The sequence below is a fragment of the Schistocerca cancellata genome, chromosome 5 (assembly GCF_023864275.1).
Source record: "Schistocerca cancellata isolate TAMUIC-IGC-003103 chromosome 5, iqSchCanc2.1, whole genome shotgun sequence".
Taxonomy (NCBI): domain Eukaryota; kingdom Metazoa; phylum Arthropoda; class Insecta; order Orthoptera; family Acrididae; genus Schistocerca; species Schistocerca cancellata.
In genome coordinates, this window is record NC_064630.1 from 301,194,688 (window position 1) to 301,221,364 (window position 26,677).

General features: G+C 40.1%; 1 protein-coding gene and 1 long non-coding RNA gene across 6 annotated transcripts in view; one reads left to right on the plus strand and one right to left on the minus strand.

The window, feature by feature from the left end:
* LOC126187981 (ras guanyl-releasing protein 3-like) overlaps positions 1 to 22,628 on the plus strand; it is a 437,195-nt gene extending 414,567 nt beyond the window's left edge. For 4 of the 5 annotated variants that reach the window (XM_049929381.1, XM_049929382.1, XM_049929383.1 and 1 more), the window contains one exon: positions 22,220 to 22,628. In XM_049929381.1, coding sequence (XP_049785338.1) covers positions 22,220 to 22,390 — 171 coding nt within the window. In that variant the 3' untranslated portion in view covers positions 22,391 to 22,628. The remainder of the gene's footprint in view (positions 1 to 22,219) is intronic. The other variant, XM_049929384.1, reaches the window with a different exon arrangement.
* On the minus strand, positions 11,128 to 26,374 carry LOC126187982 (uncharacterized). Its single transcript, XR_007537816.1, has 3 exons — positions 26,278 to 26,374; positions 25,546 to 25,609; positions 11,128 to 11,261 (listed from the first exon to the last, which is right to left on the minus strand). It is a non-coding gene; the product is annotated as an uncharacterized LOC126187982 (long non-coding RNA).
* Positions 26,375 to 26,677: the final 303 nt, after the last annotated feature.

Below are 26,677 nucleotides of genomic sequence, written 5' to 3' on the forward strand. Positions count from 1 at the left end.
ACTACTCTTGATGAACTGTGGTATCATGTTGAAGCTGCGTGGGCAGCTCTGTTTGACTCAATGCCTAGGCGCATCAAGGCCGTTATTACGGCCAGAGGTGGTTGTTCTGGATACTGATTTCTCAGGATCTATGCACCCAAATTGCGTGTAAATGTAATCACATGTCAGTTCTAGTATAATACATTTGTCCAATGAATACCCATTTATCATCTGCATTTCTTCTTGGTGTAGCAATTTTAATGGACAGTAGTGTATTATATATATTTATACTAGTTATTAGGAATGAAAATAAAAGATGAACTGTGTTTGTAGTGCAATAATGAAAAAAATTTCATTCTCACATATTCATGAAAATGCCTTTGAAATTACGAAACAGTTGTACAAAGAAATACGCATAATGTACAAATGTAAAGTACAGTACCCAAATTAAGAAACATAGTATGCAAAATACAAATTCTCTGTAATGTTTATTTAATTCAGAAATTGAACATGAATACTATATCTAGTACGCTTGGTGCAACTGCTTCATGTGTCTACAATACGATTTTGTAAATGTCTCTATGGCATTGACTCTTCATAGTTGTATAAACTCTTCTGTCATTTCAACAAAATCTTTGGCCGTTCACACTGTACTCCTAATGTTCCATGTTAGTTCACTCTGCTCAAGATCCCACACACTCTTGCAATATTCCAATATTGGTCAGTCAAGTGTCTTAGAAGTAATCCTTTCATAAATCAACCATAGTGTCCCAGTATGCTGCCAATCTAGTAATGCAATGAAGTATGACATTTGCTTTGCCCCCAGAAGAACTCATGTGATCATATTTGGCCAAAATTTGCATGTTTCATCAATATTTGAGAACAAAAAGCTGAAGATTTACAAATATGACATGCTTGATTGTGTTTTTCAGTGTATTTAGGTAAACCTGCGCTCATTCATTTGTTCACACATCATGTCCTCTAAAGCTCGTAATGAAAGAGAACCATCACAGATGTGGAATGAGACAAGTTATGCATTAATAGGCAGAAGCAGCCTCTGCAGGCTACCTCTGTAAAGTTAAATAAAACTGAATTATGAGTAGTGCTTATCAATTGTGGAAATAATTTTGATGTTACTTTATATATGCATATTAGGATAAAAACAGTTAGTTTGAAATAGACCACTGTTTCTCTGTTTCTTTTCTAATGCTACCCAGGTAATACTACAAAAGAGCATTTACTTTACAAAGAAGACTATCAGCTGGCAAAGATAGATTTAATACAAACATTAGAGTTCTAAGGAATTAACATCCAGAAGTCCAAACATTCTGATAAATTGTAGAAGTGGTTAATGAGGCATGCTTCTGTTTTGTTTTTGAGTATTTCGGGTTTTCCAATTTCCTGCCTTATTTCTACTGGCAATGACTTTTGCACCAGAGTAGAAAACTCCATTCTGAACCCTAGTTATTGCTGCTTTTGTGGTCTTCAGTCTGAAGACTGGTTTGATGCAACTCTACATGGTATTCTATCCTGTGCAAATCTCTTCATCTCCAAATAATTACTTCAACCCCACGGTAGCTCTAAATGCAGATACAAATAGCCCCGGAAGGCCGCCAAGTGCGAGCCACAGCACCTCTGACAATGCTCCACATTGCTACACACTCTGTCAAAGGACAGCACTGTCTGCAGAAAGCACTTCTAGATCCTTTTCAACCTGCTTTTTGTATTCATATCATGGTGTCCCTCTACAATTTTTACTCCCCCAGACTTCCCTCCAGTACTAAATTGGTTAGCTATTGATGTCTCAGAATGAGTCCTATCAACCAATACCTTCTTTTAGTCAAGTTGTGCCACTAATTTCGTTTCTTATGATTTTCTTTCAGTGCCTCCTCATTAGTTATGTGATCTACCCATATAATCTTCAGTATCCTTCTGTAACACCACATTTCAAAAGCTTCTACTCTCTTCTTGTCTAAACTATTTGCCAGTTTCACTGCCATACATGCTACATTCCAGACAAATGCACCAAGTGAGATGGTGCACACTGGGCTCACATTTGGGAGGTTGATGGTTCAAACCCACATCTGGCCATCCTGAGTTAGGTTTTCCATGATTTCCATAAATCGGTTCACGTAAATGCTGAGATAGTGCATGGCTGACTTCCTTCCCCATACTTCCCTAATCCAATGGGACCACTGACCTCACTATTTGGTCCCCTCCTGCAAATCAACCAACCACCCAACTAGAAAAATGTCTTTAGAAAAGAAAGACTTCCTAACACAAAAATGTATATTCAATGTTAACAAATTTCTCTTCCTGAGGAATGCATTTCTTACCCTTGACAGATTACATTTTATATCCTCTTTACTTTGGCCATCATCAGTTATTTTGCTGCCCACACATCAAAACTCATCTACTGCTTTTACTGTCTCATTTTCTAATCAATTCCCTCAGCACCACCTGATTTAATTCAACCACATTCCATTAACCTTGTTTTGCTTTTGTTGATTGTTTGTTTTGTTTTAGGATACAAAACCAACTAGTGCCATATGTGTACATGTCAAAACTGTGAAACACAAAGGCAAAGAGAGGAGATGAAAATGACTATACGTCAATCCCAACCAACAGAAGATAAGACAGCTAAAAATAGGGACATTGAGAAAGCTCTATAAAATATGCCATAGAGAATCAGAGGTCTAGAACTAAAACACAGATGGTCTTCACTATGCTGCTACAATGAATAAAAAGTAAAATGTGGTCGACAGCCCATGCATCGTTCACTAAAACGGCCGATAACTCAGATGGCAAACCCAAATGGAATGTAAACAGATGGGAATGTAAACAGTTAAAAACAGGACATTCCATTTGGCAGACAGTTAAAAGTTGGGCGCAGTGTGAAAAAAGTGGCGGAGGAGCACAGCTTCACAAATGGCAATGACTACAAAGACAGTGCCAATACGCAACCTAGTTAAAATGACCTCTTCACAGCAGGAGAGCCAAGAGGAGGTCGTTCAAGCCACTGGGAGAGGATTAATAACCCGGAGCTTATTCCCATGAAGGGAGGACTAGTGGTGATGCCAAAGTGATACCACTTCCTGACAGACAGCAACACAGGGATCATCAGATGGAATATAAGAGCTAGTGGGCTGAGGTACAAGGACTGCAGCCTTTGCAGCAGCAGCAGCAGCAGCTTCGTTTCCTGTCAGACCAACATGAACAGGAACCCACATAAAAATCACAGTGGCCCCTTCAAGAGTGTGCAAGTGACAGTTTTCCTGGACCTGTTGCACTAAGGGATGGATGGTTTAAAGTGCACAGAGGCTTTGAAGAGCACTAAGAGAGTCTGAACAGATGACACAATTGAAAAGCCTGTGTTGCCGGATTTACTGCGTGGCCTGATATAGGGCAAAGAGCTCTGCTGTAAATATGGAGCAATATGCTGGAAGCCAATACCAAAAAATGTCAGTGCCAATGTTGAAGGCACACCTGACACCATGGTCAGTCCGAGAGCCATCAGTGTACACAAAGGAACTATTGCAAAGTTCCATGCGAAAGTTGTGAAACTGGAGGCAACAGATCGAGGCTGGAGTAGTGTCCTTAGGAAGCGAATGAAGGCCAAGGTGGTGAAGGGTTCACACCCACTGGGAAAGATGCACGGAGCGTGGGGTTAATCCGCCAGAGCAAGAGCTGAAAATGAACTCCAGGAGGTAACAGTAAAAAGGGACGCACCCCATGCTGGTGATCAAAGGAGGAAGCATATGACGGGTGGCCACACATGGCAGACAAATGGCATGCATATCTGCTGAGGAGAAAGTCATGGTGGTAGGACAGCAGTAGTTTGGCAGCTTCTGCTTACAGACACTCAACTGGGCTAGTGTACAAGGTGCCAGTGACCAAACGGATGCCATGATGGTGGACAGTATTGAGACAGCATAAGAGGGACGGATGTGTAGCACCCATAGTCTAGTTCCAAACGGACAAGAGACTGGTACAATCAGAGGAGGGTGGTTCGCTCTGCACCACAGGAAGTACCATTGAGGACAAATAAGACATTGAGGGACTGCGTACAATGGGCTGCCAGGTAAGACACATAGAAGGACCAAGAAAGTTTCCTATCAAACAGGAACGAATGGCAGAGAAGATGTAAAGACGGTGGAAGAAACCACTGCACCTTCATAAATTCATACAAATGGTTTTGTTGATGGAAAAACGAAAACCAAAGGTGATCAAGACATCACTGATGATGTCACTCAATGAGACAGATCCATAGAGAACTGCAATAGATGGCAAAGTTGTCGAAAAAAAGGGAACCTGAGATGCCTAACAGGAGGGTTGATGGTGATAGCAGACACGATGACACTCAGGGCAGAACTCCAAGGCACACCATTTTGCTGGATAAAGGTGTCCAACAAGGCAGAACCCACACATACATTGAAAACTTGGTTTATTAAAAGTCCCTGAAGAAAATGGGGCAGGCAATCACAGAACCCCCATATGTAGAGAGTATGGAGGATACCAATCCTCCAGCAGGTGTCGTAGGCTTTCTCCAAATGAAAAACATAGCCACAGTCTGGGATTTCTAGAGAGAACCATTCATGACACAGGTGGACAAAGTGACAAGGTGGTCAACTGCAGAACGGTGCGTTCGAAATCCACGCTGTGCAGTGGTTAGTAAATTGTGAGACTCAAGCCACCATATTAGCCAGGCATGAATGATACATTCCATCACCTTGCAAACACAGCTGGTGAGAGAATGGTGTGGCAGCTAGAAGGAAGATGTTTGTCTGTACCAGGCTTGGGTATGGTTATGACAATGGCTTCATGCTGGCATCTGGGAAACATGCTCTCTGCCCAGATAGGGTTGTACGTATTCAGCAGAAAGTGCTTGCCTGTGAGAGAAAGATGCTGCAATACCTTAATGTGAACAGCATCTGGCCCTGGTGCAGAGGACTTTGATGAAGTGAGGGCATGAGCTAGCTCCCTCATAGTAAAGGTGGCATTGTAGCACTCCTGATTCTGAGAAGAGAAGGGCATTGCCTGAGCCTCCTCTACTCATTTCCTATGGAGGAAGGCAGGGTGATAGTGGGAGGACCTCAAAATTTCCGCAAAATGGAGGCCCAAGGTGTTGGACACAGCAGTAGAGTACATGATGACATTGTTTGCTACTGTCATGCTGGAAACTGGGGAATGGATCTTCGTCCCAGAGAGCTGTCGGAGGTTGGCCCACACAATGGAAGAGGGAATGGAAGTGTTAAAAAAACTAGTGAATGAAATCCTGCTAGCTCTTTTGCTATCCTAAAGAATGTGATGGCACTGTGCATGCATCTGTTTATAATGAATGCAGTCTGCCATCATAGGATGATGATTAAAACTGCGGAAAGCATGTCTCTGTGCGCAAATTGCATCAAGGCATGCCTCAGTCTACCAAAGGACCAGGACATGGCATGGTAAAGAGGAAGTGTGAGGAATGGAATGTTTTGCAGTAGTAAGGATAACATTTGTAAGATATTCTACCTGGGGAAATATTCTTCATCGAAGGTTGCCAGCAAGGAGTAAAGCCTTCAGTTGGCCTTAGTAAGCTGCCATTTGGGTGTGCATGTAGGTGGGGTAGGAGGCAGCAAATGGATAGCACATGGGAAATGGTCGCTTGAATATGTGTCAGAGAGAGCGGACCACTTGAGATGATGGGTAAGTTTGGCAGTGCAGGGGAAGGAGACCAGACAGCGAGGTCATCGGTCTCATCGGATTAGGGAAGGACGGGGAAGGAAGTCAGCCGTGCCCATTCAAAGGAGCCATCCTGGCATTTGTCTTGAGCGATTTAGGGAAATCACAGAAAACCTAAATCAGGATGACCAGACGTGGGATTGAGCCGTCATCCTCCCGAGTGCAGAAGGATAGGTCCAAATGAGAATAGGTGTGTGAGCAGTCTGAAAGGAATGTGGGTGCTCCTGTGTTAAGGCAGAAGAGGTTAAGTTGATTAAGAAGGTCAGCTTGGAGGGCACCTCCCAGACAGGTTCTGGAAGAACCCCAAAGTAGATGGTGCATATTAAAGTCATGAGCAGCAGAAAGGGGTAAGGTTGCTGCCCAATAAGTTGGAGAAAGTCTGCCTTGGTGACATCAAATGATGGAGGGATGTAAACGGTACAAAGGGTAAAAGGTCAAGTGAGGAAGGAAAAGGCAAACTGCAACAGCTTGAAGGTGGGTAGATGGGTTGACCATGAGTGTCACCTTGTATGAGCAGCATGACTCCTCCACGAGATGGAATGCCGACCTTGGCAGAGGAGGTCAAAATGGACCGGGAAGAAATGCGAGAGCTCGAAGTTTCCTGAAGGCAGAGAACAAGTGGACACTGTGATGCTAACAGCAGCTGTAAGTCCTCTTTGTTGGATCAAAGACTGTGAACGCTCCATTGAGGAGAGTCATGACAAGAAAAAAATGAAGGGGTGTCACTTCAGTGGTTACCGAGTCCCAGCCTTCAAAGACTGCTACAGAGCACAGAGGCAGGAGAATCCTACTCCATTAGTTCTACAGGAGCATCAGCATTCTTCTGCTATCTGACTGTGGAGTCCAATGCAGAAAAATGTTTGGTAGTGTGCACCAGCGACACAGAGGTCAGCCAGGCAAGGGTATCATGGGGCAACACTGTTGCAGAGAATCTTCGATTAGGCGAAGGAGGAGATTGTTTGCCCTTGTTTCACTTCTTCAAGCCTTTCTACTTAGCAGAGGAAGACTCAGATGTTGGTTGGTTGGAGGGATGTAGGAAGTCTTCACAAAAGTATCCCTTCTGTTTTTTCTGGCCTGCAAGTTGTGTAGCTGGTGACTTCCTCCCATGAGGCAAAAGTATGGTGGCGTGTTGCACAGCTGAAGAAGGAGACAAGGATGCTACCATGATGCTGGGCGATTTCACAACCACAGTACTAAATTTAAAGTGGCATGTCTGCGTGGACATGTCCTTCATGGAGCAAGAGGTACGAGGTTGATTTGAAAAGTTTTCGGAACAGAATAGAAAACAAGTACTTACATCACTGAAACTTTTTTATTCTTCACTGTAGTCTCCTTGTACATTAATGCACTTGGTCCAATGCTGTTCCACTGCCTTGATCCCATCTCAAAAATGAGTTTCCTCCAGGCCTGCAAAATAGTTGTCAACTCCGGCTTTCAACTCTTCGTTTGAACTGAATCTTCATCCACCAAGAAAAATTTTCAGTTTTGGGAAGAGATGGAAGTCTGGTGGAGCCTTATCAGGTGAATAAGGTGGGTGTGGCAACAATTCATACTTTAGTTCATGTAATTTTGCCATGGTGAAGCACATGTTTTTGATCCACCATCAAGAGTCGCGGCACCCATCTTGCAGATAATTTTTTTCTTTTCTAATTCTTCAGTTAAAATGTGATACACCCTTTCAGATGACATCTGGCAAGCATGAGTAACTTCATGCACTTTCAATCGGTGATCCTCCATGACCATTTTGTGCACTTTTGCAGTGATTACTGTAGTAGTGACACACCTTGGCCGACCACTGTGCAGATCATCATCTAAGCTCTCCTGACCAAATTTAAATTCGTTTATCCCTGGAAATTGGCATGAATGTCTTTTGCTTTCATACCTTCCCTTACGAAGTACTTAATCACTGCTCGAATCTTGATGTTTTTCCATCTTTGCAAATCACTATGCGGCAACAACAACAGAGGCACATCACCACCACAGCTCTCTTCCAAGAACACTGAGCACTGATGTGTCATGTGTTTATAGGCAACAGTCCAATGAATATCATGTGATCAACTCGTTGCGCTAGTGCTGATCTCTCGTGGTGATTCCAAGAACTTTTCAAACCACCCTTGTAGTAAGGACAATACTGTAGGTGCCAGATAGTAGAATGCAGTGTTTTCAACTAGCCAACACCTTGCGAGCAACCGGGTAAGGCACTTTATCCTTCACTCGAATCTCCTGGACAGCCTGCTCATCAAGATACACAGGATAATTGTGGGAGGAGGTGGCATGGTCGCTATTGCAGTTGATGCAGCGGGGAGACGGAGGTGGACAATTGCCCTTGTGAGAATCCCTGCCACAGGCTACATATTTGGCTGCATGTTGACAGGACTCTCAAGTGTGTTTGTAACAAGCAATGCATCAGGTTTGGAATATATGGTCTGACTGTGATAACATCATAACCTGCTTTGATCTTAGATGGAAGAACACTCTATGAAAAGTGAGAAAGAGGGTGTGTGTGCACACTAAGGAGAATCTAATTTTTTCATCAGCCAATGGACAGCAATGACATCACGGACAGAGAGATACATTTGGATTTCTGCCTTGGTCAGACAATCAAGCATCCTAGTGTAAATAACACCACAGGAAGAATTCAGAGTCTGATGGGCCTCGACACAAACAGGATAGCCGTGGAGGAGTGAATCTGCATGCAGTTGTTGTGCTTGAGAGTCAGAAGTAGTCTCCAAATGCAAAGTTCCATTGCATGGAGGAAAGAAAGGTTTCACAGGGCCGGCAATTGCATCAACACCTTTCTGAATAATAAACAGATTTACAGTTGCAAAGGACTGACCATCTTCAGTATGGAAAACCATGAGGAACCTTGGTGCAGATGAGAGAGTCTTTGAATTGTTAGCCTCATTCCGTTTATGTTTTGTAGCATTGACTGTGAAGATGATTAGCTCATTGCGAGAAAATCCCCCATGATTGCCAGCATCTCTGATGGCACGCTCCTTCCAACTAGGGGCACACATACCTTAGGTGACAGTTCACACCTCAGGTCACACCTCCTGAACACCTGACAGTGGGATCATTTGGCAATTTGGAAAGGTAGCAGCTCAGGTAATCAAACCTCCCTGGGCCTGGCCTGTAACAGAGGGTATGTGCAAGCCCTACCTTTTGACATAGGGCTGGGAATTACACATTACCCAGTCACCTGTTCTGCATCAAATGCATGGGCCGGCCTTCAGGAGTGCAGAGGGAGGAAGAAGAAGAAAAAGAGGAATCTGAAATGCTGAAGTGGAGGAAGGATAGATGAAGGTGAACAAAGAAAGAAAAAAAGGATTGAAAAAACAGTGGTGAGACTGTTCCAATGTCAGCCACTGAAAATGAGTAACACATTCCAAAAAACACCCCAAGACTTTTTCCCCAATGGATGCTAGAAAGAATAGCAAGAGGATAGACATGCAGCACGAAATGTCAAAGATGCTGCAAAGGCTGGGGCCCCATGGTAGCCAAGTACTTACCCACCAAGGAGCGGTGAGCCCCCTGGGGGGCTTTTTTTGATGTTCTACCTCTACATCTACTACTCCACAAGCCAACATATGGTGCACGGTGGATGGTACGCTCTATCACTACTAGTTATTCCCTATCCTGTTCACTCACAAATAGAGTGAGAGGAAAACGACCATCTATATGCCTCCATATGAGCCCTAATTTCTCATATACTATCTTTGTGGTCATTGCATGCAATGTACATTGGTGGCAATGGAATTGCTTATCACTCAGTTTCAAATGCCGTTCACTACATTTTCTCAATAGCGTTTCTCAAAAAGAACATTGTGAAGCATCTCTGAACACTTACATGTTATTCAAACCTACTGTTAACAAATCTAGCAGCCCACCTCTGAATTGCTTCTATGACCTTCAATCAGACTTGGTATGGATCCCAAACACTTGAGTAGTACCCAAGAATAGGTCACACCAGTGTCCTATATGCATCTCCTTTACAGGTAAACCACTCTTTTCTAAAATTCTCCCAATAACCCAAAGTCAACTATTTGCCTTCCCTACCACAGTTCTCACATGCTCATTCCATTTCACATCACTTTGCAATGTTGTGCCCAGATATTTAACTGACTTGACTGTGTCAAGCAGTACACTAGTTTAACTTACATTTTTCCACATTTACAGCTACCTGCTATTCATCACACCAACTAGAAATTTCGTCTATATCATCTTGTATCTTCCTACAGTCACTTAAGTTTGACATCTTACCATAAACCACAGCATCACCAGCAAACAACTGCAGATTGCTGCCCACCCTGTCCACAAAATCAATTATGTATGTAGAGAACAACAGCAGTCCTATCACATTTCCCTGCGCCACTCCTGATGACACCCTTCTCTCTGATGAACACTTGCCGTTGTGGACAACACACTGGGTTCTATTATTTAAGAAGTCTTTGAGCCACTCGCATATTTGCAAATGTATTCCATATGCTCGTACCTGCAGTGGGGCACTATGTCAAACCCCTTCCAGAAATTTAGGAATATGGCATCCGCCTGTTGCCTTTCATCCATAGTTTGAAGTGTATCATGTAAGGAAAGGGCAAGCTGATATTAGCACAAGTGATGCTTTCTAAAACCATGCTGATTGATGGACATAAGCTTCTCAGTCTCAAGAAAGCATAAAATATTTGAACTGAGAATACATTCAAGGATTCTGCAGCAAACCAGAGTTAGGGATATTGGTCTGTAATTTTGTGGGTCTGTTCTTTTACCCTTCTTATGTAAGGAGTCACCTGCACTTTTTTCCATTCACTTGGGCCTTTGTGCTGGGTGAGAGATTCAAGATAAATGCAGGCTGGGTAAGGATCCATTGCTGTAGAGTGCTCTCTGTAAAACCAAATTCAGATTCCATCCAGACATGGTTATTTAGATACTTTCAAATCTTTGTTTCTCTACATCAAGGGTGCCTATTACTATGTCGTGTATATGGGGGTCTGTCCGATGGTCAAATGACAATATATTTGCATGATTCTCCTGTGTGAACGATTTCTTGAACATAAAATTTAAAAATTTGTCTTTTGTTTTGCTATCTTCAACTGCCATACCAGACTTTTCAACAAGGGACTGAATGGAAGCCTTAGACCTGATCTATTCTGTTCAATTACTCTTCTAAGTCCTTTACTGTCTCTGACAGTTTTACAATGTGAATGGCAAACCTCAAAGTTTTTATTTCTACCCCCTGAGATTTAATTCCTTCTCCTAATTTTTCTTAAGTTTTCTTTACTGCTTGCTTGATGTACAGATTGAATAATGTTGGGAATAGGCTGTAACCTCCTTTCACTCCCTTCTCAGCCACTGCTTCCCTTTAAAGCCCCTTGACTCTTATAAATGCTGTAAGGTTTTTGAACAAGTTGAACATCACCTTCACTTCCTTTATTTTACTCTTGCTACCTTCATAATTTCAAAGAGTGTATTCTTGTTGACATTGTTAAAAGCTTTCTTGAAATGTGCCAATTTCTCTAATTGGCACTCTCCTTTTTAGTGTCCACAGCTCCACACTCTATCTGCAAATGACAAAATGACAATATGTAAACTTAAATGGCAACAGTGGACTACAAATAAAAAATGAAAGTTAATAAATAAATCCCTAGCAACCAGAATACCAACAGGCAAAACAAAAACAGTATGAACTTATGCACCACCTAATACATTTACTTTAGGTGCAGCACCAGCCCATAAGGTAATCTCATAAGACAACAAGTAGTAAAAATATGAAGAAAAAGGTGCAAAACATGCCAAACTGGAATTATTGATTAGTTTATATGTTTGTTGACTTCATTTCAACTTCTTATCCAGGTGGACCTCATTGGATTTTATACGCAGTGTTCCCTTTAGTGAACAACCATTAGTGTCCACTTTTGGTGCCATCAAGTCATTTTTGTTTGTTGAAGCATCATAATATGAAGACTTAAAACTACTTTGCTGTGAACTAGTTGTGGGCCTGTTTAGTTATCATCTAATCCATGCCCAGAAAAGCTAAGCTCAGACACTTAATTAACATTGATTAGATCATTTATATATGTTAAGAATAAGAATGAGCCCTGTTCTGAACCTTAAAAGACCCTATAAGCCATGTTTCCCCATCCTAGGGTTATTTTCATGCTTATGACAAAGTATATCAATGAGACCCTTTGCTTTCTGTTATGAAGGCAAGACTCCATCCATACAAGAGGAATGAGGTCATAACACTTTAGCTGGGCAAGCAGAATTTTGTAATCCACACAAACAATAGCTAAATTGAGGTCAGATAATACATAAATAGGTTAATTTTTCTCATTTATCTATGCCATGACTTCATATCTGTGGTCTTGTATTGCTCTATCTATGGAGGACCAAGAAGAAAGTTGAGCTGTTTAGTTAAATGAGTCAGCATTTCATCATAGGCCACTTTCTGAAATATTTTTGGAAGTATTGGAAGGAGTGAAGTAGGTGGTGGTTTCCTTACCTGCAGTTTTAAAGATGGGTATTACTAGAGCATATTTAAGTCAGTTGCGGAATATGACCTAAGTCACTGACTTATTATTAAGCATAATATTTTAATTCTTTCCCCTGAATGTCAACATATGAAGCAGAATTATCACTCATCAGTGACCTGATGAATTTTGTAATCTCCTCAGGGGTTGTATTTATAAAACCAATGTATATTGCCGTGAAAAAGTGGTGTTCTGCAGCCAATCATCAGCAGGATCTTATATACAATTTCCTTAGCACAAGCCAAAGACTTTTGCCATCAACACAATCAATACCCTTGGATGTTTAGAACATTTGTCAGTTACAGGTATATAATATCCAAAATTAATATGCTGATTAAAACTGCCATATAATTAAGTACTTTTATAACTGTTTCCAAGGCTCGTCTGTGTTTTGAAAGCAATATATGAAGACTTTGCTACTGGCTTGCTAGGCCTAACACAAGAAGGGATTTTCTGTTGGGGTTGTCTCCCTTAGCCTTTGGAGTTTCTCCTCCACCACAAGGCAGTGGTTCCCTTCTCATTTAATCCCCAGAAAGGAGGGTTGCCTCATCTGTCAGCTACGCTGTTCCGAAGTCTTCCTTCCCCGCCGTCGCTGCCATTAACGTCTTCACCCATAACCCTGGGCCTAGGTTCCGTGTTATACCCCACGGGATTGGGTCCCTGCCTGAACTCGGCCATCCTAGCACTCGGGCCTACTGAAGTGTAAGATGCCCACCCCCGCGACGTGGACGCGCCAGACAGGAATTACCCCAGGGAGGTGGAGGAAGAAAAGTGGTGAGAGGACCGAGCCAAATGGAGAGGACTCATCAGCACCCAGACCTGGCAGTAGCTGAAGCGGGATTCAGATATAGATAGATAGATAGATATAACTGTTTCCATTACCATCATTACTCCTGTATGATTTTACTGTTATTCATTTTAGGGGAGAGCAAAAGACAGTGCTGAGGGAATTCACTTTAAATAAAAAAAAATTGTTAAATTTTACATCAACACTGTCTGCTTCATAAATTTCTTCAGAGCATTCTTCCCATGATTTCTTCCCAACAAGCATTACTGAGTCACTGTTTATGATTCTGTGGTAAAGTACTTCTCTTATTGATCTGTACCTAATTGCTCAGCATATTTTTTTTGTTAACATCTGTCTTTCATGCCCAGATAAACCATTAAGTTTGTGGTCACAAGATACAGTCTGTCTTCCACTGCCAGGATGAGGATTTTCACCTTGCTATTGAAATAAAAGCAGAAATTCAATGATTTACATAAAAATATTTTTATTTATATACGTACATAAGGACCTTACTCAGTAGAAGCAGTCTGACAGATATTACATAGAGGTTCATGAATGCAAACCATATCATTGAGCTGAACATCACATGAGAAAGCATGCTTGTGGCAGACTGTTCTGACAAGTGGTAGCGACAGCCTACAAAATAATAAACTGTTCAGCAATTTGCCGGCTGTATTACGTCTAGATCTACACTGGTGTCCAAAATTAAAGCACCAAACAGAAATTTTGCAAGTTTGCATTTATTTTGCCACAAAATAGTATCAACAAGTGACAACAAAGTAGAAACAACATAAAGAAACAACTGCAAAAGCAGAACAGTAGACAAAAATGTTCTTCGTTTTTTCCAACCTAACAGATTTACACACACTTTCCAACAACCGGTTAATGCCATGCTACAGGATGTGATCACCTCTGCCAGCAATAGAGGCCTGACAACAATGTAGCATGCTGTGAATGTCATCAATGTCATATTGAGGCAATAACACCCATTCTTCTTGCGAAGCTGTTTGCAAGCCTTGGAGAGTGGTCAGTGAATGTTGACATGATGCAACCCATCTCCCTGGTGCATCCCAGACATGCTCTATGGGATTCGAATCAGGAGAGAGAGTAGGCCACACCATGTGTGCAGTATCTTCCATTTCCAAGAAAACATCAAACACTCGTGCTCTGTGAGGTCAAGCATTATCTTCCATAAATATGAAGCCTGGGTGCACAGCACCTGGCAACTACTGTACATGAAGTCCCAAGACTATGTTGCAGTACCTAACAGCAGTACAATTTAATGAAGAGATGTTCGAGTGGTCAACATAATCCAGCTCACATGGTTAGTGATCCTCCTCGATATCAATCTCTCTCCACAATGTTCGGGTCTCAAAATCATGATCTCTTTCCACAATGTTCAGGTCTTGAAATAATGTTCCAATTGCCCTTCACATGCGAATCCATCCAAAATCACTCTCCAGCCCAAATCAGGGCTCATCTGTGAAAAGAACATTGGCCCACTCTTCAACGGTACAGATGGCATGTTGACAATTCCACTTTAGATATTCCCTTCTGTGAAGATGCATCAGAGGCACACATACAGCAGGTCTCCAATAATAAAGGCCACTCTGTCAAAGCCTTCTCTATACCGATTGCCTCGATAAAACACATCCAGTGGATGCTACGAGGTCTGATGCCAGTTGCTACGCAGTACTAAGGCCACATCATTGTGCTTACAGCCAAATAATGGTCCTCTCTTTCTGATGTCACCCATGTTTGGCCCTGCCCGGGTCTTCAGGGTACGGTTTCAGTCTGTATTAAATGTTGCTGCATCTGAGAAACAACAGAAAGACTAATTTTAAGCCATTGGGCCACATGAGTTTACGACTCTCCTGCTTCCATTCTTCCTATGGGCCTCAAATGCAGAGCATCTGGTAGGCATCTTCTTTGTGCCATACTGCACCATCTGTGACTGTGTACGCGTTGACTGTGGATGTGGGACTACCCGACAAACACTACTCTGTTTGATAGGTGCCCTGGCATTATTGCTGGCATGATTTCCTGATGGCCAAAATGCTATCTTCCATGCAGTACATGATCGTATGGTCGTCTGTTGCAGTTTGCATGATTATATCATGAATTAGGCACAGGATGGGAAAACAGTAATTTTTTGCTTTAATTTTGGACACCAGTTATACAATATACTCTATAAGCTACTATACCATGTATGACAGCAGGTACTTCACACCAGTATTGGTGACTAGCCTGTTCCACTCATGTGCTGAGTGAGGGAAAAATGTCCATCTCTGTACTAGGTCAAATAAATATCAGATGGAGCCTACCACAAAACATTTCTAACAGCAAGCCTGGCACTGAACCCTGCCTTCAACAGTTCCAGCTTGATCCACCACCACTGCCCCAAAATCATCCCTTTCAAGCCTTTTAAGAATTCCTAACATCCAGCACTGCTTTGCAGTCCTTCCTCAGGTTGCTATAACATGACCCTAACCCTGTCCTTTGCAGGACTCCAGGCTCTTCATTCCCTAAAAACTGATGACTCCATCGCTATTCTCAAAGCTGACAAGGCATCTTCCATTATGGTACTTGACTGGCAGGATTATGTAAGTGAGGGTCTGTGCCAGTTGTATGACATCTCTGTGCACAGCATCTACCATCAAGACCCCCATCCCTGCAATACAAACTGAACAACAGTCCCTCCTTATAACCTCTGGGCCCTCGCAAGGACTAATACCTCAATCCATAGAACTTCTTACCCCAACCAAACAACACACCACCAACTTTTGTCTTCTTCCTAACATTCACAAACCCAATCAACCTTGGACTGTATATCTGCCTTAGTTGATCAACATCTGAAATCTATAGTACAAAGACTTCCATACTATACTGAAGACATCAACCACTTCCTACTTCGTCTGAAATCTGTGGCCTTCTATTCCCATCAAATACCTTGCTCCAGAAGTATTTGTCCTCTGGTCTGGTTTAAATACATTGATGGCAGCCTTGCCATATGGGCTCATTGTGAGGATGACCCACTAAAATTCTTAGAATCTCCAAAAACTCTCTCCCACTTAAATTTCACATGGTCCTGTTCTGAATCCTAAGCCACTTTTCTTGATGTTGACATTGTCCTCACCATCGGTCAGTTTCACACTTCTGTTCACAATAAACCAATCAATAAATAACAGTACTTACATTATGAGTGTTACCATCCTTTCCATGTCAAACTTTCCCTCTCATACAGCCTTGGCATTCAAGGCAAATATATTTATTTGTTCAGTTACAGACTCTTTACAGCAATACCCACCACTCCCACCTCACCCTTCATTGGATGTAATTACTCCACCAACTTACTTCAAAAGAAGCAGATTTCCCACCCACCAGATCATCACATGCAATCCTGATATTGCTGATCCTAAATAAAAAATAAAAAAAAAATAAAAAAATAAAAAAAAAACAACTTAGGGATTCCCTTCCTTTCACTCAGTATTATCCAGGCCTTGAATGTAGGAGGTGTCAGGAAAAAGTAACAGGTACTTTCGTTTTTCATAAAGAACTTTTATTTATTTATCAACATCAACTTTTTCCCCTTCAAGGAAATTCCTCTCAGATACAATACACTTGTGCCAGCAATTTTTCAAGTCATGGAAGCACTTCAACAAACCAGTTTCATTTTTTGCCAAAAAAATTATGAACAAGCATTGAGGTGGGAGCAAGAGCATTATCGTGATGCAATTTCCATGAGTGGTTTTGCCACAATTCTGGTTGTTTTCTTCAGATTGTTGTGTGCAAATGGTGCATTACTTCCAGGAAGTATTCCTTATTGGCCATATGACCAAATGCAGGAATTTAGATGCACTATCCGCTATAATCAGAGAAAAATGTGAGAAGATACTTCACATGTGATCAAACTTGTCGAAATTTTTTCGGTCTTGGATCTTCAGACAATTCGGACAATTGGGCCTAGGTTTTGACATCATACCCATGTGTCATCATCTGTTATAACCTTCTTTAGAAGTTCTGAATCATTGTCAACTTCATTCAGCAATTCCTGAAAGATGCCTATGCAATGTCATCAAATTCAACAATTTTGGAATGAACTTTGGTGCTACAGGTTTCATGCCCAAACGATCCTACAAAATTGCTTGGAATGAGCCAAAGGATTTGCCACCATCATCAGTAATTTCCCTCATGGTGATTTGGTGATTCTCAGGATCCATTATTTTTACTTTTTCCATGTTGTCATCAGTAATTGATGTGTTAGGGCATCCAGGGCAGTCATCATCTTCAATGTCTTCTCAACCCTCTTTGAAATGTTATACTGCTCGTAAACTCTTGTCTTACTCATAGTCAATTCACCACAAGCCAAAGTCAACATTTTGAATGTGGTGCTACACTTTATTCCATTTTCAAGCAAAATTTAATGCAAATTCTTTGATCCATCTTTTTTGAAAATAAATATTCACCAAGCACTCGAAAACACATGTAATCTTTTTGACTGTCAACAAGAAACTAAATATTGAAAACATCTGAAAATGCAATCATACAGTAGGAACATGTGTATCAACAAGATAAAAAAACAATCAAAATCATATGTACAAAGCCCTCAAAATTAAAAAAGTCCTGTTATTTTTTGATAATACCTTGTATTAATCACCTACTTTGACAAGGCTGTGACTTCTTAAAATCATGCCCTTAAGTTCTGTCTGACACAGATAGAATAGCCTTTCCTCACCCTACAAATCACCTCAATAACCTTGTCAGTTCCTATGCACCTTCCACACCCCTCTCCCTACACTGTAACTCCTACCCCTGTGACTGTTCCCACTGTAAGACTTACCCTATGCACCCTCTTACCACCACCTGTACCAGCCCTGAACTGGCAAACATATACTATCAAAGGGAAAGCCATCTGTAAAATTACACATATCCTATACCAGCTGTTACATGAACACTGTTCAACCATTTACACTGGCATGACAACTATCACGTTATTAATTAGGATGAATGGGGATAGGCAGAGGCAGAAGTTGTATATTGACAAGACAGTATCCAATTGCAGAGTATGTCTACAATGTGACAGTTGTGATCTTGATGCCTGTCTCACCACACAAACTATCTGGATTCTTTCCCCAACCACCAGTTTCTCAAAAATCTGCATGTGGGAAATGGCGTCACAACATGTAGTTGGTTCTCGCCACCCACCTGGCCTTAACTTCTAAGGTCTCAGCATTTCCTCTCAGTAACTATTCTTTTCTTCATTCTATTTATTTTTCTATATCTTTTATTTTCTGATATGTCTATTTTTCACTGAGCTCCACCTCTACCACATACAGTGCAGTTAGCTCTCAGCTCTTATTACCTCATGCACAATGTTTTGTCAGTAATCTCTGTCTTGCACATTACCCTCACATTTAAGCTCTCACATTTTCAAATCTCATCCAATGCAGTCCCCCAACAATCAATCTTTGCTGCTCATCCCATCCAAGAAGTGTCCCCTGACCCCAAGTTCTGGGCAACTTTTCCAAACTCTCCCCATTTCCTACACCTCACCAGTTCTTTCCTTCACACCTCTTCTTGCTCCTCCTTCCTGTCTGGCAGAAGGAGGAGCCACTGGCTCCAAAAGCTTGCAAACTAAACCTTTATACATGTGTTCCCCTGCCACTGCTTCATGAGTAAACATTTTTATCTATCCAATTACATTATGTAACAATATTATGAAAAGGAAAGATGCTACTCACCATATAGCGGACTAGCAACTTTCTTTTTCACAATATTGTTACATTCCACCCTGAATTTTCCATTGTTCAATTACATTATGTTTATGTATTAAGATAGACATTTTCTTTTTTTTCTTTTTTTTTTTTTTTAATTCTATTTGTCCTTAGTCGTGATAAGCAATGTGTGTACATAATAGAATTGCTGCACAGCCTGTCTTGAATATCAGTTCTCGAAATTTATACAACAAAGTGTCCCAAAAACAGTGATAACTTTCTTCCATATATCATTACTTGCATTTTTTGAACATTTCTGTTACACTTTTGTACAAACCGTATTGACCTGTTACAATTCTTTCTGTGTAACATTTAAATTTTTCAATGTCTACAGTCATGCCTCCTTGATAATCCTCGAAATGCTGGAGCAGTATATTAGAATTAGTCATTTTGGGGCCTTGTATTAAATCACCATCCCCTCCTACAATTTTCCTGGCAAAGCTAAAGTTCCCATTCATATTTCATGCAACTACTCCCAAATATTTATGTGATATGAGAAACTCCAGAAGTTTACTATTAGTCCTATTGCTGGATACTATTGCATATCTTTATTATGGGTGTTATCTTATGTCCTCCCAAATTTTAAAAAGTGCTACTCAGAACACAAAGAGTCAATACTGTATTAGTTATACTCCATATTTCTTACAATCATTCGGCAAGTATACTTTGCTGTAGAAAACAGTATAATCAGAGAGCAATCTTAAGAGTGCTGCTGCCTCTATTTAATTTATCATTTACATATGTTGATAAGATTAGTGATACTGTTATGTATTGTGTTACATTCACGTCTGGCTGGTACTGAGTCACAGCTGCTTGGAAATGTGTAATTGTGTGAGAAATTGGCCAATTCACATAATTGCATAATCCACAGTGAGGTGATAACGGTAATCTTCCAAGGGATATTGGTTCATCCATATACAGTATTATTGACCTACTGCAACCCCTTTATACCTTAATCAGTGCCCTATCTGTAGGATTTTTTTCTTTTGTGTGTTGGCTATTAGAAACTAGCCTTAATTCAGTAATACAAGGTGTGTGATTTCTTTATCTACTATAGTTGTTTTTTTTTTCTTTTGTCCCTTTCAAAATAGTTCCCTTTGGTTGTTGTACACTGGTGGAGTCATTGTTCCCAGTCTTGGCAGAAATACTGAAAAACTTGAACTAGTAGCACCTTTAATATATCAGTCACATTTTTTTGAATGTCCTCCACAGTCCCAAAACAACATCTTATTAAGACATTTTTCTATTTTAGGAAATGAAAAAAGTCTAAGGACTCTGGTCAGATGAATAGGGGGCTGTGGAACAATAGCAATGCCTTTTGAGTTCAAAAATTCCATGATGGAAGTGGCCATGTGACATGAGCCATTGTCATGATGCAGTATTCACTTGTCTGCAATGTCCAGACTCACTCAGTTCACTATTTTCCTGATCGTTCCAAGTACATCTTTCTAGAATACTTGTTTGTGTATTCATTCAGGAGGAACATTCTCACTAGAGCCTGCATTCATTCAATGTTTTTGAAGCTGAAGATCTCCCTGAGTGAGGTTCATCTTAAAGGTGCTCTCAGCCTTTCAGAAATGATTTGCACCAGCAAAAATCTTATGCTCTTGATAAGGAATGTACCTCACAGACCAGTTTCAAATTTTCAAAGGTCACACATGCAGATTACCCCAGTTTAACACATAACTTGATGACATAATGTTGCTCTAAATTTTGCTGTTCCATTTTTGCAACACCCAACAACAACACAACTTCACTGATGGCACTCTCAAACATCATGTGATGGCTGTATGGAGTTCGGAGTGAGCATCTGGAGGGGATGAACATTGGTCCCAAGTAGAACAACAAAGTTTTACCAGGTTGCTCTATAGTGTTGTCATTCTCATTACTTTTGACACATCTCATATACCACGTGAACCCAAATTACACTGACAAAATGCTGGAGAGAGGTCAGAGATATTTCCGAGTATTTTGTTATTTGTCCTCATAGTTCATTACAAAGTAATTGCACTTGTTATTGATTTCTTGCCCCTGTAATCTTTGTGTATGTACAGGACTGAAAATATCTGGACATCAGTGCAATGAGAGGTAGTGCGTGTTTTGTTTGGAAACAAACTTGTTCTATTCACTCATAGTACTAGCTGCTGACATCAATAATGTCCACTATACTCTTCACCCTCCAGTCTGCATTCAATACTGCTTGGTTCTGTCTCAGACTCATTTTTCTGGCAGTGTTAGTTATCTATTAATAGTGACACACAGCATTATGACTAGTATTACTAAAAAATGGAAATGTTGTATGGCATAGTTGGCTGAGATATCCCATGGGGTGGGTTCAGCTGCCTATTGGAAAGGGTGTTCTTGCTCAATGCACATTGACCATCCTTTCCATGTACAGGTGAGAGAGCTGCATCATATGTGAATTTGTGTAGTGTACATGAGGATAAAGCTTGAATGTATAGTGGAGAGTTATGTTGATATTGTTTGATTATTATTATTATTATTATTATTATGTAAGAAATGAAAGGCTGAAATCTGGCACCATAGATAGCCTTTAGCTATACAACACAGAGTGAACAAACTGTGATAAATATGTACGTGTTTCATATGAGGATTGTTGCATTACTCTGTGTTTTGTGTTGTACATTTTGATAATTGCGTATTACAGACTTTTTCACTTTTGTGAAGGCATTGTAACAGAAACGAATCTAACTGGTGTAACAAATTTTATAAATCATAATTACATTATTACTCTGTAAGAAACAAGTAGAAACCATGAGTCCATTATGCCAAAACATGCAGTAGATATCTCTCAACAACCTTCAAAATTCTGTGGTGGTGTTCAGGTTCACCCTGTATACATTGTCTACAAGACATATATCTGTTTCAAGAGTTACCTGAATCATAGCACAATGTGCCACCTTTGGGTGGATAGAGGTTTACAAGATCTGCAGACTGGTTTGGAGTTCTATCAAAATTCCACTGTATATTCCTGGTCATAGTCTTTTATTCTGTTTTCACTGCAATGGGGAATAAAATTAGATCGAGATAACAAATGATGGACGAAGTTTGATATAGTAAGACACATTACTTGCTGAATATGACAGAACTGTAAATGATCATAAATGCACATGCTTCTATATACTAAAATAATTATCAGTTAAAAGAAACTGAATTTGAGTTTACAGGGACTTGGTCTAATCATTCCCTACAGAAAGACACACATACTTATAGCAAGCTTGCAAAGTATGCTGCTTATTGCTTGTCCAGTGCGCCTGCAAACTTAAATCATATGTAAGTTGCTTGTAGAGCCACTGTCAGTAACCAGTTGTAGCATAACAATACATACTGCAATATTTTCATTTTGCTGAAACTACCGTCTATAAATGTTTATAAAGGAAAGTCACATGTCACTCATTTCTGCACAGGCAAAGCAGCGTCTCATGAAGGAAAACCAATTTCTTCTTCAGCAACTGGAGGCTGCCTACAAAGAGCTCCATTCCTTGAGGGACCATGTGGGAGAAGTCCGGCAACAAACTGTTGCTTTCATCCTCAGTCAGATGGAAACATTACATATTCAGAAAGACACTCATTTGTAATAAGTGACCTTCTGACTTCCTATTTCAACACATTAGACTGATCAAGAAGCTACTACATAACTATTTTGTTGTAAATTTTAAAAGTGTTCAAAGGAAGAAACTCACTAAACGTATGATAAGAATGAAGTCTGTGGTAATTTTGTACAATGTATATACATTTGTATATATAAGAAAATAAGTAAACAAGTCATTTCATTTGTATATATGCATAAATGTACTTATTAACTTCACCAGTGATGGAAATAAATCCCAGTAATGCTGTACATCTAGCTTACAAAGAACTCGGTGTTTTTTGCAACATTCTTGCATTTCAGGTAACAAACAAGGCAGCATCAATTCAGCTATTCCTTCTTTTTTCTGATTTGTGGATTGCTTTAGGAGACAAACTGCTTCTGTGCATCATATTAATGTGTTTCAGCAGTACATTTTCTTTTGTGATATCAGTCTCTTATATTTGTGTGTTGATGCCTTTTATCACTGGTAATGCATTTCTTGGTATTTGTACAAAAAGTTGGTTTGAAAAAAAAAACCTCAGCCTCACCAGATATATTACTCAGTTATGGTTTATCTGCTAATGTATGCTGCACTCTTTTGTTCTATTGATAATGTCATTGGAGAGCTTGAACTAGGGCAAAGGTAGGGAAGGAAATTGGCAGTATCTTTTACAGAGGAACTTTCCAAACATTTACCTTAACAGATTTAGGAAAATCATGGAAAACTTGATCTGCATGAGTGGATGGGGATTTGAGCTGTGATCCTCCCAGTTGTCAGCCCAGTGTGCCATAGCACATCACTCGCTACTTGTTGAAGAGATGTTGTTATTCTTGCATGTATGGGTATTTGTTTTACTGCGTGAGTCTGATACATATTCACAGTTATAGATTACTGACACTCACAAAATGTATTGCATGAGCTGGTGGCAATTTCTATTTATTTATTTAATGCTATTGTTTCTAGTCTCTTATCTAGTGTTTCTTGACTATTAAAGAGATGATTCATAGCTACATGACAACATTCTAGAACGGCCCTCTGAATGACATAACAGTAATTTACTTTGTGGAATATCTGTAGGTCTTATTGCTTTTAAAAATAAATTATATATGGACATTAACTACACTCTCCTAGAAAATTGTTAGTCACTACAGGCTAGAGGAAAAATGTAAAATATCCTGCTACTTTTGCACACATCTAAACAATATATTTGTTTAGCCCACTGAATCTGAACATTTTTACTGGGAAAAACAATATAAAATGATTATCATGAAACTCCAACATATTTTAATGACTTTCACTAAGCAGTAAGTCCCCTACATTCATCACACCATGGAAATTACCCTAAGGGTGAAATGAAATGACTGTGAGGCATTGTTGACTGGGAGGCCCTATCCGGGGAAGTTCAGCCACTGGAGTGCAAGTCTTATTTAAGCTGACGCCACACTGGGTGATTTGTGCATCAGCCATGATGATTGTTATCCTTAAGCATGAAAATGTCTTTTGTTATGTCAAAAAGTAGCAGTTGTGGAAGTCAAAGCAAAAAGCCAGAATGAAGATACATATCTTAAGTATGGTTTTTCCTTCTTTTCTTTCTTCTGTTTGTGTGCATCATTAACATCAATATAATAATGATAGCAGCTTCAGGTACTTTTATTTTAATAGTGATGACATGGGCAACAATGAGATCATCTCAAAATTTCCCAACAATAAGTTCAATTATGTTTCATTGAGACAGCAACATAAGAATGAAGGTTCGAAAAAATGTGCCTCCATATATCATGAAAGGTGGTGCTGTGTGTGTTTGGGGGGGGGGGGAGGAGGGGGGGGGGGGAGGAATGTGTACTAGCAGAGTTTTAGCCCAGGGTGATCGGGGGAATGTAGTATGTGCTGCATTTCAGAGGACATGATGGGGAGTGAGGATGATTGAAAGTTTGTGATTTCCATGTTGCATCTTAAGTAATGAATCTGTGTGGAAACCATTATACTCATTAGTGATGGTAAACTATTCATTTGTTATGTTCCAATCTCATCAAAAAGGAGAACCTCCAGGCACGTGTTAAGAGTCAGAGTATACATTAACAAAAGGACAAATCGTAGAAAGTTTACTCTGTATGTTGCATTAACAATGAACTATTTCCATCTGCTTAATGCAGTTCCTGCTTGTGTCAACTAAATTTAACCAAGAAAATTAGAAAGGAAAGTGCTTCATTGAAAAATATGTTTCTGCTTCCTCAAATTATATTAAATGTCTACTGTTTATCTCTTATTGATAGCTTAATATTTACTTGATTGCAATGGTGTAACAGAAAATAATACCTACATCTGTAAATAGAGAGGCCTGTTTGCAGTACATTACTCCTTGACACATAGTTTTGTAATGAACACTATTACTTGCCGTACAGACAACACAACTTTTCGGTTGAAGAGGCTCTCCCTTAACTAATGTTTACCTCAGAGTATGGAACCTGCTGTTTTTCATTATTTAACTTTGTTGTAAGACCCCCCACCCCCACACCTTTCAGTCATAACAGTCATCAACTATGTAGAGGTATTTTTAAATTACCGCTACCAGTCACAAACTTTGTCAACTATTGTATTATTTATTTATTTAGTGACATGTTTTGAGGGTTAAACCTCATCTTCAGGCTAAATGGCATTACAAAAACAACTTTACAAGAAGGTCATGCTGATATTACCACAGCATTTATGAAAAGACTATGTAATATCAGTATGACCTTACTGTAAAGTTGTTTTTGTAATGCCATTTAGCCTGAAGATGAGGTTTAACCCTCAAAGCATGTCACTAAATATATAAACAATAGTTGACAAAGTTTGTGACTGGTAGCGGTAATTTAAAAATACCTTTACATATTTCTTGAGGCAGCCATAGTCGAAAAATAGTCATAATGGCTTCAAATTCAGTCATCAGCTAATTTAAGGGAAGGAAGTTGTAGTGTCAACTTCTGTGAATCATGTAAACTTTGTTCTGTGTGATACCATATTTTTACTGACTGTTTATATGAAGCAGAGACTGAGGATCAGCCTAGGAATTGCCCAAATGAACATGTAAAAGTTCTAAAAACCACAATCAGGCTTGTTAGGGTACTAGGCCAACAGTCATTAATCTTTCATGAAGATTCAATCAATGTTGATTCCCTTACCTGCCTTGCAAGCTACTGCACTTGCATTATGCTATGCAAGAAGGTCCATTGGTTGATGGCACTGCTGCAACATAAATAAACAAGATACATTTTGTGTGAGTAATGAGGAAGTGAATATTGTGAATCTGATTTTTTTAAAGGTGGAACAGAAGCTTATGTACAAAAATAATTTACCATGATAAGAGAATGTGGGATAGAATGTTTCCTGAAGGCTCTAGATGGCTCCAATCACACTACTTATCAGACAATGAAACAAACAATTTTCATTGAGTAAACTTTTATTTTTGTTAGCATATATCCGCAAGGGATGAATTCCATGAACACTCATCTTACTTAATGCTGAACTTGATAAATAAATGCAACTGAAAATTATAGGGGCAATGGCAGAAGGTGAGCAAAGACCTTTACTGGAGTAGAAAAAAGTCACGGCAGAAACACAGTGGCAGGGGCGGCTTCTGAGGTAAAGTGTTGGACCTATAGAAGCACGATCTGCCATCTAGCAATCGTGTTAGAATACATCAGGGAACAGTTTTTTGTAATCTAGTTTAACAATCTTTCTGCAAGTTAATGCTAATGCATTCCTAAACACCAATTAATGCTTAATTAAATCCAATAAAGAAATAATACACTTAAATATCGTTCTAAATAGCTGTGTGCAATTTGAATACAATTATACCCTTAGATTTTGGAACTAAGAGGCATTATTTCAATATTGGTATTGTTGTGACTCACCGATTATTCAAAGTGCCGCCATGCAATTACGCACGTCCTCTATGTGCGGCGCTGTCTGCCAGCCATGCAGCAGCTGCGCCACCTAAGCGGCCAGCCGAGCAGCGGCCGCTAGACTGAGACTCAGTGTTTAATCGAATGCCGACTTGTACACAGGTCAACTTACTCAATGACTTATATGTGTTGTTGTGTTGCCCGAAATATGTGATAAATTTGAAGATCTAACAATTGGCGATGAGGTAGTGGATTTTTCCTTTTTACCGTTGACTCACAGGGTTCCATGGCTACTGTCGAGCAGCTCTTGCAAAATCTCCTTGAACAGCAAACGCTTCTAACAGCGGCGATTTGCGATTTCGTCACGGCATCAAATGCGGGACATTTCTCGTCGTTGGCTGTACCTCCT